This window comes from Pezoporus wallicus, unplaced genomic scaffold, assembly GCF_028554395.1.
Source record: "Pezoporus wallicus isolate ANWC-B61680 ecotype Strahan unplaced genomic scaffold, APGP_CSIRO_Pwel_v1 contig_6732, whole genome shotgun sequence".
Classification (NCBI taxonomy): Eukaryota; Metazoa; Chordata; class Aves; order Psittaciformes; family Psittacidae; genus Pezoporus; species Pezoporus wallicus.
The window spans coordinates 3,014,493-3,032,434 of record NW_026638638.1 but is presented as its reverse complement, the minus strand read 5'-3'; the positions used below and the strand labels follow the sequence as shown (position 1 = coordinate 3,032,434).

Sequence of the window (17,942 nt, the reverse complement as noted above, 5' to 3'; positions counted from 1 at the left end):
TGTTCCATGAAGAGGATTTTTCCTCTTCTGCTACCCGGTCTTTGGTGGTAGTATATATAACTGAGATAGTTCTTATTTTTTCCTGAGCTGGATTGTAACACAAGAACATAGTTTGACCTTCACTGGCATGCTGCCTCAAAAGGAGCGTGACCAGCAGGTCGAAGGAGGTGATCCTGCCGCTCTACTCTGCTTTCGTGAGACCTCACTTGGAGTATTGTGTGCAGTTCTGGTGTCCTCAACATAAAAAGGACATGGAACTGTTGGAACAAGTCCAGAGAAGGGCCACGAGGATGATCAGGGGACTGGAGCACCTCCTGTATGAAGACGATCTGAGAAAGTTGGGGCTGTTCAGCCTGGAGAAGAGAAGGCTGTGTGGAGACCTCATAGCAGCCTTCCAGTATCTGAAGGGGGCCTCTAAGGATGCTGGGGAGAGACACTTCATTAGGGACTGTAGTGATAGGACAAGGGGTAATGGGTTGAAACTTAAACAGGGGAAGTTTAGATTGGATATAAGGAGGAATTTTTTCCTGTTAGGGTGGTGAGGCACTGGAATGGGTTGCCCAGGGAGGTTGTGAATGCTCCATCCCTGGCAGTGTTCAAGGCCAGGTTGGACAGAGCCCTGGGTGACATGGTTTAGTGTGAGGTGTCCCTGCCCACGGCAGGGGACTTGGAACTAGATGATCTTAAGGTCCTTTCCAACCCTAACTATTCCATGATTCTATGCTAGTGATTGCTACACTGGAACACATACTGTTTCATCATTACGTAAATAAGATGGCATTAATAGATACCTTGATGCAAAGGTGGAAACAACTGTAACTGTTAATGTATAGTGTTGCCTTTTTTTTTTTTTTTTTTTAGTCTTGAATTCTATTCCTCTGCAAAATAGAATAAAGTTTACGCAGTCTGGAATAAGTATCTCATTGACTATTCTGACTAAGCAATCTCATCAACTACCAATCCACATAAGTTTTCCTTTCTAAATTGAGATTTCTAACTTAATTCAACAGCAGTTGACTCTGGTATCTATCATCCTTAAAAATTAGCTCAGGAAAAAGCCCTTTTCTTTATTTCCTCCTCATTTCCTTTGAATTGTTAAGAGCTCTACTGATTTTCCAGTTTTCTGGTATCATAACCTTGAAGTCAATTAATTATTTTCTATTTCTTTTAATGTTTCTTCTCTTCACTAAATCCTGCTTCTCCCAAGCCCATGCTAAAGACAACAAAAACGAGCAAAGAGGAGAGGAGAGGAGAGACTAGAAGGAAAACTGAATGAGCGAGGATTCAGTTCTAGAAACAGGAATGCAGCATAATTTGGGATACCCTCAGGTGTCCTGTCTGATCTGCAGGTCCTCTGTCCATTGTCAAAGCGATCTCAGTTATCACTGTTGTCAGGTCAATACTACTGTTACAAATAAAATTCCAATTCAATGACCTCAAAGTTCAGGCTATTGAAACAACTTTAGTTTGGTTTTACTCCACAGAGATGGCATTGAATTTTTCTGTTTCTTGGGACTTTGGATCTTCTCTTCTGCACTACAGTTTCTCCTGAAGTTGAAAGATCTTGGAGGGGGTGCTCAAACTGGTTGTGACAGAATTTGTTATCAGAAAAACCACTTCCAAATTGACCAAACTGCAGCTAATGAATTCTAGAAAAGGACAGATAAAGTATGATGGTGAATGTCTACTAATATGAGTCAAAACACATAATTTCTTTTTTGGAAGAAGGTAAACATCTCAGGCTATAACTAGATCAAATTTAGAGTCTGTACACAGATGTTTTCTTCATGTTGTACTTTAAAGTGTTTTCAAAGTTCAGGAAACTGGAAGATCCTGAGGAATTCAGTTAGGAAACACTGCTCAAATTATAATATGGTAAGGAAAAGATAAAAAAAGTATAATCCTAGAAAGTTTTTCAAAATATAGAAGGCATCGCTTCAACATTAGATACATTTACTCCCACATAGAAAACAACCTATTTTAAAATTTCCTTACATCCCTGATATCAGATTTTCTTTTCCTGCAGATAGATGCAGACGCCTGCCTCTAAATCTGATGCCAGAACACACTCACCAAAGCTAAACCTGCAGGCACACTAGCAGAAGAAAACTGAAACCTTTGCAATTTACTGTAATTTAGTGGGAGGTTTGACAACTGTAAATTGACTAATCTGAATTGTTTTGGTCTATTGATCCAGACCAGTGAGTGTCCAAGGAGTGACGAAAAGATTGAAGGCAAGCAAACCAATTTTCTTCTCACAGATGAGTATCCACTGGCCCGTATGTTACTCATGCAAGAGATAAAGCACTACTAGAATCAGGAAAGAATCTTCAAACACCATGCAACTGAATTCATATAGGAGAACAAAAGTAAGAAAACTATTAAATAGATTACCTCTGTATTTTTCTTTCCTAATTTAGGTCAAAGGAAGTTCAAAGGAATGAAATGCCCATCAACAACAAAGAGCATGTCAGCCCTGTACAGACAGGAGAAACTGCAAATGTGAAGCGGGTGTACTACAAATCTCATTCTGTCACATACTCAGCTCAAGGTTTTAATGCAGGTTATCACAGTTTGATGCCACTTGAAAGGCTCTCCATACGTTCATAGGATATTACATGGTGGAACTGAGTCACTGGAAGATTCAGCAGTTACGAGGCTCACAAATACCTGATTCCCTTTTTCCCAATCAGCAAACTCAGGATGGATTGTAAAGACCATTCCATGCCCTAAACATAATTTTGCATTATAAAGGGACAAAAATGAAAAATAAAAGCAAAGAGTCCAGATTTTTATTTCTGTGAATGATCTTTTAACAAGCTCAGAAAGAACTATAAGAGTCTGCAGAGATCAGCTGAAAGGCCATTAGCAGTACCTCAGTGAAACTGTAACACAGGTTAAGGAGAGGTGGGGATAGTGGGAGTAATACCTCAATAAAATAAGACCACAGGGCAAAAAATGAAAGGCAACACACACTCAGGTAAATGACTCTTAGGTCAAAAGACTGAACTTTGGAGGGAAGATTTGAAATTTTATGTAAAGATTCCCAGAGGAAGCTGAATAATCTGAGGAAAGGCTAGACAGCTTTTAAAACAGAAGTCCTATACTATGCAAACTCACTTTCCAAATATTCCTGTATGTTGTGGTTATATTTGTGAAACTTAAATTTATATTTAAGTATCCTATGATTTTTTGCTATTAATAATACTACTCAGTACATTCTGAAATTAAATGTCTGGATTGTTTGTGAATGTCCTTGTAAAGCAAACTGCTGTAGAAAGTAAGAAACTGTATTTTCTCACTAGCAGGGGAACAATCATGATGCTTCATTCTTTCTTACAATCCCCCATTACAAAAGGATGATGATATTTCTAGTAACTATAACTGATTGTATTGATCACACTTATAAAGAGCACAATGCCATATGAATACACCCATTCCAGAAGAGAAAACAAGGCTGTGATCTCCCGTGATTTGTGGTGCCCCTATTGAAAGCAGAATACACTATACACTTTTTATTCTACTTTGTAAGTCTACATAAGAAAAATTGCTTGTTTGGCAGATGTAGAAAACCACATAATATTTCAGCTCTTTTTCTTTTTTTATGTCGCTAAGTTGTGATTCAATCCATCTGCTTGAAGTGCTGTTTATCTACCTGAATGTCAGTGAAGACAAAGTGAGTAACTCCTCTATGGGCAGGAACTATCATCAGAGGGACTCTGGCCTCAGGAAGGAGAGGGAAGAGCAGGAACAGGCTGAGCTGCCTCCCTGGTGACAAAGTCCAGCTCAGAAGCAAGATTCAGATCCAGGGAGCCAAGGGAAATTTTAAAAAAATTCATTGGTTCCTTGTTTTAATCAGTAAAAGCAGGTATCTGGGCTAAGTATCTAAACAGAAAGATACATATATATATTTTTTACCCTAAATCTTAACCTTAAAGAGGAAAGCCAAGTTAACTAAATTTTAAATAATGACTTTTGAAATGGTTAACGAAGTAGATAATGTCACTTCAAAGAAGGTTTAATAAGATTGTCAAAAGATGACAGATTTGGAAATCAATTTGAAGGTAAGATAGCACCACTTCAAGATCCTTACCAGCCTTGACAGGAAAGCCAAACTCCAAAAACCACTTTACAAGATACTTCAAAGTGGAATGGTAGAGGCAGAGAAAATCAGAATAATAGGTATGGATGCTTTACTGTGAATCTTTAGGAGCACCAAATACTCAAAGGCTTTGAAGAGGTGTCTGCAAACTAGTTCTTAGACTGAAATTATAACAGCAGAATATATGATATTAACATATAACTTGTCAGATGTGTTCTGACAAATAACAAAAAATATGAGATTTTTTTTTGGGGGGTGGGGTATTATCCTAATGACATTAGTAAGTAGTCTCCAAGAACAAACAACAAATATATAAAGTATTGAAGGTCATAATTTTCTTAGACATAGTTTTCTTGAATTTTTTAATTTTCAAGCTACTCAGAAAAAACAGTAATTTGATACATATTGTAAATATCAGTCAGTGCACTCTTTTGAAAAGCATTTTTTTAATTACACCAAAGAAAACAATTTCCTTGAACTTTGTAATACTCAGAAGGACAGCTATAAGTCAGTGTTTGTATTTATTACAAATGAAAGTTACTAGAAGAATGACTTTGTTAAGAAATTGGAAGACACCATCAGCAAGGACATAAGAGCAACAGGAAAAAGATATTTCTTCTGAAAGAACAGTGGGTATGACACGGAGAATTTACAGGGAAGCTTTTCTGCCCGCTGTCCCTTCTTTAAGAAGAAAACAAACAAAACTACAATAAAAACCAACAACAACAACAAAAAAAAATAGCCCAAACAAAAAAATCAACAAAAAACATAAAACACCCCAAAAACCCAAACAGCAAACAAAACCTACAAATAAAAAATCCCACCACAATCAAAACCCACATTTCTACATTTCTGTTTCCAGTAGCTTTTGAAGGCTACTGGACTGTCTAAAAGGATATCGTCAATGGACATGGCATTAGATATTGTGCCAGACCCATTCAAGAAAATTACATCTATGAACTTCCACCTCTGAGTGGACAAAATATCAGCCAGCAGGCTAAGTGGAATGTAGGCAGAACTGGAACGATTTGTTTGGGAAAAAGGTTTAGATTAATTATACCTAATGCACCAAAAAAAAAAAATAAAATAAGGGAATGAAAATAGCCAATACTCACATCCGAGTTAAAGCGAAGCTGGCAAACATTACAGGAAATTACTTGTTTCTTCTTGGGGGGAATGGACACACCAAATGTATGGTTTATGACTGCTTTTTGCACAGGATCCATCTGGAGAACAAACAATAATCAGTTTACAATTCTTCAGGACAATACACAGTACAGAAGAAAAATAAAAAAAATAACACTTTCTGCTGGAAGCTTTTTCTCTTGCTTTGTTTTTGTTTTTGAGATAAACAGGAGGAAATAAAATTTCAGATTTCAGCCCTCATAATAATTAGATTTAACACAGGTTAAGGAATTAGTAGCATGCCAGAGCTTATGAAGAAAAGGCAACTCCATTTTTACTGCCATCCCCAGGCTACTTAACAGTTCATCCCCCAACCCTGCACATCCTCTGTGCTGCAGGGCCCCACTATTGCATCTGAATTGCAAAGAGCCCCCTGGAAGGAAAATATTCTCTCCTTTGTGAGAAGAGGTCCTCTGCAGGCTTCATTAGAAACACCATTTGCTGGGAAAAAAGGTTGCAATCCCCAAACATTTCCTTGTGGAAATGAGTGACATAGCCCATAAGAAGGCTGAAGTTTGAAGGACCATGCATGGAGTGTTTACAGCAGGAAAGGATACTGAAGTTACCACGCTTCAGAAAACATTTCAACACTGTGAAAAATGTGAGATAAGTGAAGCACTGAACAGGTGAATCCTAAATTTGATGGAACATTTTCAGGAACTGGGAACTGATTACATATTTGCTAAATGCCAGGACTCTTGTCGGTCACCAGTTTAGAATATCCTCAAGATCACAGAGAGCTCTGCTGTTAACATTGAAGGGCTGGAGAATGGCACTGGATGTTATAGAAACAGAGGTCATAACTGCTACTGTGTCGAGGCCTCAATTAGAGCATAATATGTTGATTTTCCTGATGTGGCATGGGTACTGATTAAAATTAATTTCCTGACTCAAAAAGATTCAAACATATTTTTCTAATTAAAATAAAATAGAATATCTGGCCTAATCTCACAATGGATCCTGCTCTGAGGAGGAGGTTAGACGAGATGACCTCAGAGAAACCTTTTAACCCAAATTATCCTATAAGTATCTGTGCACATGTGCTCCGCCATCCTTATTTGGATTCTGACGGGGACAGGGCAAAAAATGGCAGTCTACGAAGAAAGATAAGTGCTCATTTCCCAACATTGTTCTTTAACCAACTCAGGAGAAAATAGTTCAATCTGTTATATTTTTCTGAAGCTTGGTTTGGTGATGGGGTTTTTTTATTCTTTACAGTACTGTCTGTAGAAACCAAAACTCGCTGTTTAATCTTGGTGGTACACATCACATACTTGATATTAAGCCGATTTACTAATGAAAGAGAGAAAAGCTGGAGTTATTGATTCTTTAGTTAAAGAATTGTAACAGTAATTTAGTTTAGCTGCAACCAGACTTTCTAAACCTGAGGATAAAGACTGTCATTTTCCCTTGGTACACATTCAAGCTTTCAGAAAATCAAAGAGGATTTTCTTTGCATATGTGCACATGCACAAATGCACAAATTCAAGAAAACACATACCACTTCATATTTGCCTAAGAACACATTCTCCAATAATCTACTATCTAACATTAAACACCTACTTAACAATTTTATTGTACTACAGCTACATAGATTTCTTGCTACATTCTTTTTAAACCAAATACATGGTTTTGTAAATGTCATTGCTAATAAATTTTCCAGACAGATGACATTATTTTTACCAGCTTTTGCCATAAAATATTGTATTTCATTGCCATAGGGGTACCATATTAAAACAATTACAAAAGTAAAACCACCTTGTCTAGAATGAACTACTGAATTATTAAATGATACAGTGCTGTTACAATGAATGTGATAAAAGCCTAAAAAACCAAATATCCTTATTTCCAGTTTTCTCTATTTCTAGAAGATATAGTCCGAAGTTTAAAAGCTTGAAACACAACAAAAAAAAAAATCCATTTCTTACCTGTACCATTTATTGCATCACCCTGAATAATATACTGCAATTACACACGCAGATTAAAGTTTCTTAAGCATCCTTTTTATAATAGATATGCCAGTCAATATATATTATTAAATTTATAATCTATATGAAAATATTGCTGTATCTTTAGAGAATAGTTTAGCTTTGCTCGGTTTCTTTTTTTTCTTAAATGGAAGGTATGTTTCATTTTACAATTTAATTGCTAATTGTTAAATCAGATAATCTAGAACAAAAGAGTAATGTTGAAAAGTACCTCAACCATTTGAAGTATCTGAAATTGGTGAAAAGAAATAGCAAAAATACCCACTAGAGTCTGCAGTCCAGTTTAAAAAAAGGGGGAAAAAGAAGCAGTGATCAATGATTCCTCTGTGCATTCCAGATAACAATCCACAGCTCTTGTGTTAGGCAATGCAGTTCAAAACCATACAATGCAGACTATATATAAAGTCCCAGTTTCAAACAGATAGGAACAGAAGGGCAAAATCTACACAAATAATACAGCTCATGCTGCCCCCAGAAAGTACTACTCAGGATCCCCAGGGGAACGGTTAATGATCCTTCCCAAACTGGAGCCCCACATGTAGTCTGGCCATGATTAGAATTCAAGAAGTGCAGCATTAACAATTTATAGGTTTTAAATATATCAGAGACTGGGGTGGATTACAGCATGATGGAAAAATAAAACAGTATCTCTCTGTTAGAAGGTTAATGCTGCAGGGTAAACTGATCTCGGATCACTACACAAAATTATCCTCTTCATTGCAGAGAGGGAGGGAAGGAGTAGGAAACAGGGAGAGCAATTTTTTGAGGTACACATTAGGAAATGATGCAGTATAGTTTGCCCAGTGGGGAGCACCAGTATTTAAAAACCAGTTCTATCTAAGAAAATAATAACAGAACCTAACAGCTATCACAAATGCAAATAAAAATCTGCACGACACTGTTTACGCTACAGGAGAAATTAATAAAGCAATTCACAGTGCTCTGGTAGCCATAACTAAGTTTAACAACCTCTAGTCTTGTTCTTCTATTTAGATTTCTTCAATAAAAAGTTAAATTTAAAAATGCCTTTCCAACAAAGTTGAAGATACTATCTTTTTGCAACAAGTCTCCTTAAAACTACCCAAACTACTGAAGTGAGCAAGGATTAACAGAATCCGGACAGGTTTCAGCAGTAATCTACCACTACTTGTAAACATGAGAAATACTTTACGACCACTGAGACTGGCGACAATTAGTTTCAAAGCACCTTAACACACATGTTGCAACAGACAACCCAAAAGGGTAGAACTGCTAAACATTAATGAAGCTGATCATTTTATCCCCTAAAACAATTGTACGTAGCTCTTGAGAACAGAAGCAGCACAAACATACACCGCATTGCCCCCAGTTATTTTCATAAGGTTCACATATTTTTTCCCCAACAATTTTCCAAAGCTACAAGTTTTCTGTGTATGTGGAAAATCCCTGTAACTTTCTCTTGCATAGTCACCCCTTGAACAGATGTAAATCACTTTCACTCTGCATTAGAACTCAATGCCTGCAGTCTGCTGCATCAAGAAACAATTATTTCAGCTTAAAAGTAGTCCTACACAACTCAATTTTACAAGGCATGTACCACATCCCAAGTTATCTCTGCGTTGTTCAGTCATTCTGTGCACAGAAACCGTTCCATTCCTTTGGGCATTCTTGTTGCCCTTCCTAATTCTTCCTTCCACAATTTAACAAATTCAATCAAATATTTTGAAGACATATACAGGAACCATATACAACACTCAAGGCGGAGCAGTACTGAACTCTGAGCTGATATTTTCATGGAATCACTACTATAAACTCCTAAGCGTTAATGGCCAATTCAAAGCATGTTACTTTCTACGTGAAGTTTTATGAAATTTTCCTTGTGTGTGCATGACTTTACATTTATTTAGATGGAATTTCACCAACCAAGCTTCTGTCTTTTTAAGAACTTTCACAATGTTTTGTCTTTCTCTGTCCTCACTACCTTGGAAAGCTTCACCATTAGAAACCCTCCTCAACTCACTTACCTCACAAGTATCTTTTTGGCAAGGGTTTTCTGAAAAGCCTTTTGGTAAATATTTCAATTAAAACATCCTTATTCACATGTTTAGTGACCCCTACAAATAGGTTTGTAAAAAAGGATTTATCTTTAGAAAGGAATTATGATGACACTTTACACTTTACAGTATGAGGTGTCCACTTATACTATTCTTATTGAGGTTTCTATTACTTTGCCTGGCAAAAATATGCCACCCAAAAGCTTACATTTTCCATAATGTAATAAGAGACATCAAAGTAGGCATACGAAGAAGAAGAAAAAACCACAACAATCCTCTTTCAGTGTAACTGGAGTTCTGGTTATTTTAAAAGATCTTTTTACCCACAGCAGACAGCACAAACACCAATTTGTAAGCCTTGGACATAAATTGCACTAATCCTGTCAAGAGGTAAGCTGCTGCAAACAGAAAGGTATGTATCATTTCTAAACTTTTTGTTTAAATGAGGTGACACTACATCACAAGAAAAGCTGCTTTTTTGTGATGTTGGGAATCCAGAATATTTTTATTAGTTTTTGCTCAGTTGCAAACTCCGATTTAAAAGTTGAGATAAACCCAGATGCTTATCTGAGATGAAGCTTTATGTGCTTGCCTAGCATTCAGGACTAAATTGCTAGTTACGCATTTTAGGTAGTGATAGTGCACTCATTTACATTTGCCATTTTTAACTAATGAACTGATTTCTAAGGTTTCATTCTCTTACTGATATGCTTAGCTACTGAAGCATGCTAAGCAAGTATCATACATGCTATTCCTACTGCTCCAACAAAAATCTACACCCAAAAGCTCTGTCTTCTTATAACAACAGAATTACCTTAAATCTGAGTGAGGTTTAATATTGTGACTGGGAATTTATACCCTCAGTTCAGTTACCTCTCATCATGATGTAACTTTTAGGTTAAATGCAGAGTTGTCTGTTAGACAAGTATTTATAAATAGAACACTGGTAAGTGGGTATAAGAGATTTAATGGAGTATCACTTAACCACTGGGCATTAAGGATTTTATGAAAAAAAACACCAAACCAACAACCAAAACCAAAAAAACCCCAAGAGTAGCCCTACAGCATACTGTGTTGTTTTACTCTGATAAAATTTTAAACTATATGTGGAACAAACTGATACTATAATCCAGTATTTCCCTCTAGCAATCAAAGGAAGAAAACAGTGGAACATATAAATTACCAGTGCAGGAGCAGCATCTAAATTAAGTTTTGTGTTTTTTTTAAACCATTGGATCCCGCTTTTTTGTGTGCCGTTATTGTTATTACAGAATCATAGAATAGTTAGGATTGGAAAGGACCTTAAGATCAACTATTTCCAACCCCCCTGCCATGGGCAGGGACACCTCACTCTAGACCATGTTGCCCAAGGCTCTGTGCAACCTGGCCTTGAACACTGCCAGGGATGGAGCATTTAACACTTCTTTGGGCAACCTGTTCCAGTGTCTCACCACCACCACATTAAAGAATTCTTCCTTATAGCTAACCTGATCTTCTTCTTATTATTATTTAAGTAGGCAAACAGCACAAATATCCTGTAGATCAGACCTTTTCTACATCCTAATAGATCACAAGGTCTCCATGAACTCCCCTGTGCTGGAGCTCTGGTTGTCAGGAAAGCCAAGCTCACTGCCACTGTGGAGAATGACTATATGATGAAACTTACTGTAAATTCTGCCATACATACACAGCCTCCTACCATAAATGTACGTATCATTATGACTAAAAGAGTGACAAAACTGAATACACATACTCAGCAGAGCACATATTTAAAACGCCTAGCACAAAATCAGAAACATTAACAGTGTGATGCGGCACTTGGTACACTTGGCCAATGCAAACTAACAAGACCTGTTCTCTCCACTTCTGCACTGCTTTTGCCTCAACAGGGAACATATTTCTCAATTGGCTAATGCTAAGGGTAATTTACTGTTCTAATCAATGCTATACTGTTACACATTTCCTTGCTTATTTTGCATCACCAGGAACATTTGGGTCAGCTCTACCAATGGAGCTCTACCTGAAAGGAGGTCATAGCAAGATACATGGTTGGTCTCTTTTCACAGGTAACAAATGACAGGACAAGAGGAAATAGCCTCAAGTTGTGCAAGAGGAGGTTTAGATTGGGTATCAGGAAGAATTTAGTCACTGAAAGGGTTGTAAAACATTGGAACAGGCTGCCCTGGAGGTATTTAAAAGATGTGTAGATGCAAAACTAAGGAACGTGCTTTAGTGGTGGGCTTGGTTGACTTAATTATCTTAAGGGTCTTTTCCACCTAAATGATCCTATGTTGTGCAACTTCCTTTCCTTGTAGGAATGCCTCCAGTTCTGCCTGTATATCGGCCCTCCTTGACTCACACAGAGCATGTTCCCACAGGGATGTATTTATCTACAGTGAGCCTGCAGTTATCCAGCCACCACTTCCCCATACCTCTATCTATGATATTTACAACATTTCTGAGTTTGAAATAAACAGGAAGATATAAATGGCCTGGAGCTCAACCAAGCCTGGAGAGGGCTTCTACCAAATGCCCAGCAGCTGATTCAGAGAACTGTTGAGAATGTTTAATTAGAAGAGAAAGAATAATTGATTTACAACATTATAGGGTTTTTTAATATAATCCTGTGGTCTATCCAAGGGTTGCTTCAACTACATTTTGTTGTTTAACAGGCTCCCTTAATGTATTTACACATAGAACATTTGCATAGAGCATAAAATCCGGTTCTCATTGAAATCAAACCCAACCACACTTGGAGTCCATGATTTTGTTGTTTTTTTTTCAATTCTGAATAGATGTCTTTCCCCAGGTGCAAAAAGACAAGTCATCAACTAAGAAAGCATTCACACCACAGGGACTAATATCTCCCTTCCCTTTCACGTGCCTCCCAAAATATAATAACAACATTGTACTCTGAAGGCAAATCTCTCTGAATGCAACTTCTCACTGCCTTTGTCTCTCCCCCTCTTGACCAATTTGGCAGCAAGTTCTAGCTGTGGTACCTGTGACCTTCACACACTACTACTAGTCAGTGAAATCAGCCTGGAGGCATTTTAAAACAAAACAAAAATCTTGCTGCAATTCACTTGCTAACACGTCAGATGCTACAGCTACCCATGAAGAGCTGTTGAAAGAGAGTACTTGAAAAATAAAAAACAAAAAAGGAAAGACAGTTTTGGAGTTCATAATTCATTTTTAGTACAAGACAACTAAAAGGGCACTCAGATATCTTTAATACTTTTATACTTTTATATATTTTAAACAGTTTTATATCTTTATAGAGATGAAACATTAATAAATACAGCTTTCAAATTTTCCTTTTAGAAATTTAGGCTCAGCTAATCTTATTTTTGTGAATTCCATATTATTTTTGTTAACAGCTGCAGGGCTGGAGTGCTGGACTTGGGAGACTGATTTTACGTCTCTGGCCACTAGCAGTTAGACTTCTCTCCCTGCTTTTTTATGTCCAGTCCCATGGCATAATGCAGAGCCATTTGGTGTGCTACCCCCTTGGATGTTCCCCTTTTAAAGTAGAACTTTACAGCTTGCATGGTAAAATGAAAAAGGGGATGATTTCTCTCTGCATGCCTGTATTCACAATCACACAGAATACAAGTGATGCCTGCAGCAATTTACAGATTTGTTTTCGGCCAGGAGGAACCATTATACCTGATTTCCCCAAAAATTCATGAAACAATTTTGTTCACTGGAGAATTTTGCCCCCTCCTATTATGAAATTCAATAGTTTTGTGGTCAACCAGAACCTACTTTTTTTTGGGAAAAAAAAAAAAACCTCAACAGCTTGATTGAAATGTTCCAACTAAGTTAATTTACATCACTGGAGAAGCAATACTTACTGTGTCTATTACAAACCACTCAATGTAGTTGTGCTTCTCTATTAGAGGTCACCCTAACCACAACTATCCGAGTGTGTATCCACTTGTACAACTGCAATCAGATTAGCTCATAACCCCAGCCAGCAACTAAGCCCCACATAGCCACTTGCTCGATTTCCCCACCACTCCCAGTGACACAGGGGAGAGAATCAAAAGAGTAACAGGAGAAAATTGATAGGTTGAGATAAAGACAGGTTCATAGGTAAATACAAGTAAAGCAGGAGGAATTCATTCACTACTTCCCCATCTCCAGGGCAGCCATTTCCAGCCATCTCCAGGAAAGCAGGGCTCCATCATGCCTAAGCATTACTTGGGAAGACAAACACCATTGCTCCGAACACCTTCCCTTTGTTCTTCTTCCTCCAGCTTTATATGCTAAGAACAATACCATATGATATGGAACATCCCTTTGGTCAGCTGTCCCAGCTGTGTCCCCTCCCGGCTTCTTGTGCACCCCCAGCCTACTAGCTGTGGGGTGGTGTGAGAAGCAAAAAAGGCCTTGACTCTGTGTAAGCACTGCTTAGCAGTAATGAAAACAGTCCTGTGTTATCAACACTGCTTCCAGTGCAAACCCAAAACACAGTCCCATACTAGCTGTTATGAAGAAAATTAACTCTATCCCATCCAAAACCAGCACACCTTCTCTTCAACAAACCAAGTAACTTCCTTTGGCTTTTCACTATAAAAGTCTTGATTCATTTGGTAGATTTTCTCTGACTCTTTTTCAGATTGTAAATATGCCATCGATTTTTAATACGCCATTGAAGCGTAGGTACTAAAAGGTAGAACAATATGCTCAAATATATTTTCTCTTTACCTACTTAAGTACATCTTTTTTTTTTTTTAACAAGAAATGCATTACCCTTCCTGCCTCAGCATCGACTTGGGAAGTGCAGCCCTAAATCTTTACTGAAATGCCCATTTATCCATCTTTTGTGCTAGCACAAATAATTTCACCATCACATGTCTTTCTCTATCTTAGGATGTGTTCTGACCCAGCCTGGGAGAGGGAGCTGAGAGGTGGCTGAAACAGCACCAAACTGAGAATTGCATGTTGAAGCAAAGACCATTGTCATTAGGGATTTCACTTCGAAAGTCTAATTTACAAGACTTTGCTCAGGAGGACAAGGATGAATCCAGTCTTCTCAGTAGAATTTTTGTTTCTTTCAAAATCAGTCCAAAATCACGGTTTAGACCAAGGTAAACAAAAGGAAAAACAAGATACACTGTTCAACTGAAATAAAACCAGGGGTTTTCTAATCTTTTACTCTTCCCTGGTTTAAATCAAGAAACTTTGATATTAATATAAATAAATAAGGTAAATGACTGTGATCTGTCCCCACCACTTTCCTCTCCTGCGTTATGTGCTATGATTAAGCACACAGATCAAAAGAGAATTGAGAAAACAGCTTTTAATTCTTTTTTACTATTTTTTTTTTGGTACCGGGAATAGTCCTGCCCCTCCCTTCACTTCATCCATGGATACATATATTGCATGCTAAAAATAATTTGTGGTTTAGAAAATTGAGATTTTTGAAAGTGAAATAATTAGAAAGCTGCTGAAAATGTTTTGGGGTAAAAGAGAATTCCCCCCCAAAGCAAATGGAGAATGAAGAAAAAAGCAAGTAACTGAAGTTTAATGCTATTTTTATACCAAGGTGAATCTGTCTTAAATAATCATCAGCTTCTTTTTTAATCCATCCAGTTTACTCCCCTACCATAGTGCAAGACTTTGTATCTGTAAGACAAACTTTCAGGATCATGACAGACCAAAACTGAGAAAAAGAACAAAGTGCAACCCCAATGGTTAAACAAGAACTAAGGAATATGACAGCTTCCCTTCCCTTTGTGGCTACGCTGGCTCACAAGTTTAACTGCACATGAATCAATTCACCTGAGTCTTACATTATTCATCTAGAAAATAATAAAAATATAAAAAATATATTTTATATTAAAATATTTTCAACTTCAAGAAAGGCTGAACACGTTCTAAATAACATGTTTACAATTCTTAAAAATCATGTGATGGAAGACGCTGTATAACTGCTATTTGTTATTAAGGCTGCTATTCAGAACAAGGGGCTGTGCTCAGCTAAATGAAAAAAACTAGCAAAAATATCTTGCTCCAGAGCAAGCAAAAAATAAAACATACCACAGTTTGAGACCTGCTGAAAATCAAATCAACAGCACACTGTGAAAGCAAAAATATTCTCATTACACTACCTGTTACCATCTGACAGTAAAATAACACGAACAGGTAAAATAATTTGAAAAATTACCTTTCAGTAGAATCCTGCCAAAAGACTCAAGCCTAGGAGTTTGTAGTCAGAAAAACAACTTAAGTAACACGTGAGATAAACAAGATCACTGATTTTTGTTTTCATCTTTGAGATGATCCTTAGATATGACTCTTCTTCAGGATCTGCTCTAAGTTTTGCTGAGTTTCCTTGCTCCCAACCTACTCCAGAACACCAACAACACAAAGATGAATGATGTCCCATTAAGTAGGTTTGACTTTCCTTTACAGTTTTGAACTGTGCAAAGGAGAGGTCAGGGACAAATTAACAGCCTTGGTTAATTCTGTGAACAGGAAAGAAAAAAAGACACAAGCAGCCTGGTCTACTGAAATGAATTTATATCATTTTTTTTCACATAATGGAAAACAATCGAGATATATTTACATTTGAATATAAACATAGTAAATGTCTGAAAATAAATGAAAAGCAAATCAGAACTGAGAATTGCATAAGTATGCTAGTGGACAGCTATCATCTACTCTTCATAGTAAGGAATAATAGATTTTCTGCATCTAAAAATCAATATTGATGTTTCTGGTTAATTTTTTTTTTTTTAATCAGTATCACACGCTACACAGCCTTTGATTATAAAGCACTGCATTTAGATATGAATCTTTAAATACTTTTTGTAATTAAATGTGTACTGAAACTTAATGCAGCATCAAAGTCTGTTGTGGGGTTTCTTTGTTGTTGTTGAGTTTTAGTGTGATGGGTTTTTTGTGGTTGTTTTTTGGTTTGTTTTTGGGTTTGCTGTTTTTTCTTTTCCTTTAAATATAAGTAGATGAGACACAAAGCAACACAGAAACCTGTCTCTTCTAATAGATACAGAAGCAGGAAATGTGATCCTTTTTCCCTAGTGTTAATTTAGGGAATCAGCTGAAGTTTGTGGTATCTCATTGTGAAAACTGGCAGATTAAATACAGAGACCAGTTTGAAAAGCACAGATCTTCAAATCAGCCTTGCTCTGGTAGTTGAAATGAGCTGTTCATTGCTTCTACCTGTCTATCATTGTTTTTCCGGTATGCTAACCAAAGATACATTTCACACTACAACTTTAAGTTGTTATACAGTACTTTTAAATTTTCATAAAATTGCCTGTATCTAGATTAGATCTGTATCAGCAGGTCGAGGGAGGTGATTCACCCCATCTGCTCTTGTGAGACTCTCCCCCAGAGTACTGTGTTTTGCTCTGGGACCCACAACACAAGAGGGGTGGGAACCTGTTTGAGACAGAAGGTAGATTAAACTAGGTATTAGTAAAAAATTCTTCACTAAGAGGGTGGTGAGACATTGGAACAGGTTGCCCAGAGAAGCTGTGGCTGCCCCATTCCTGCAGCGTTCAAGGTCAGGCTGGATGCGGCTTTGAGCAACCTGGTCTAGTGGAAGGTGTCCCTGTGCATGGCAGGAGGGGTTGGAACCACATGATCTTCAAGGTCCCTTCCAACTCTAACCATTCTATGATTCTATTATTCTATGATTAAAAGACCACTAGCTATAGCCACGTTCAGAAAGAAATTCACAAACAAGAAATCTTCACAAACAAGAATTAATTCATAACTTGGTCTTATAATTTATTAATTAATAACATTTCAGTAATTCTTATTTTTTGATGAAACAGTTGGATGATGTTCTAAGGAAGGGCAGGGAAGTCCGCCATATACAGCCAAGATATTGCAAAAGCAACCACTTCTGTATTCAACAGAATTAGATTTCTCTACACATGTTCTGGAACTTTGCTTAGGAGAAAACATACACTTAGAAACTAGCAAAACCTTTATAAGCACAGTGATGCAAAACATGTGCCTTGTTTGTCTTAAACTACAAGCGGTTGCTTGCTTTGAGGGGAGATGCTTTCCTCCCAGGCTGTTTGCAAAACATCTGTCAGCAGTCTAACGCCTAAAATATTTATGGCTCCCTTTAACCAGCTTCCTTGTGTCATAAGCTACTACTAACTTGACAAGAAAGGAATTCAATGAAGATAAACAATTCTTAGTTTTTCCTATGCTGACCAGTAAAAGACGTAAAGACTGATGAAGTGTTGAAGAGACTAACTCCAAGCTTTCTGTAAAGAAAGATAAAAAAAAAACACATAGCAAAGGAACAAATTTTCTAGAAGACTCAGAAAATGGGAAAATCTGTATGCAGAAACTGTATTTCTTTAAAGAATTAGGCTGATGATGTAATGACCTGTATGGACAATATTGGACATATTGCAGCAATTTAGGAACTATTTTTCAAAACCCAAGTTGTAGCTCATCCATTCAATTCCTGTTAGAGAAAAATACAGAGCAAGAGGAAACTTTAAATTATAATTCATGTTTGAAGATATTCTCCCAAAGTCAGTCTGTATTACTTTAAGCATGATTTTGTTTCCTGAGAATAATATGCATGAAGGACTAGAAACAAGGCAGAAAAGTACTGCCTTATACTCTCCAATTTAA

At 37.1% G+C, this 17,942-nt stretch overlaps 1 protein-coding gene across 9 annotated transcripts in view; it reads right to left on the bottom strand.

Annotated features, from left to right (window-relative positions):
• The window catches only part of ZNF385B (zinc finger protein 385B), a 176,704-nt gene that overhangs the window by 32,805 nt on the left and 125,957 nt on the right, over positions 1-17,942 (bottom strand). For all 9 annotated transcript variants that reach the window (XM_057411671.1, XM_057411673.1, XM_057411672.1 and 6 more), the window contains one exon: positions 5,218-5,328. In XM_057411671.1, the coding sequence (XP_057267654.1) occupies positions 5,218-5,328 (111 nt within the window). The remainder of the gene's footprint in view (positions 1-5,217; positions 5,329-17,942) is intronic.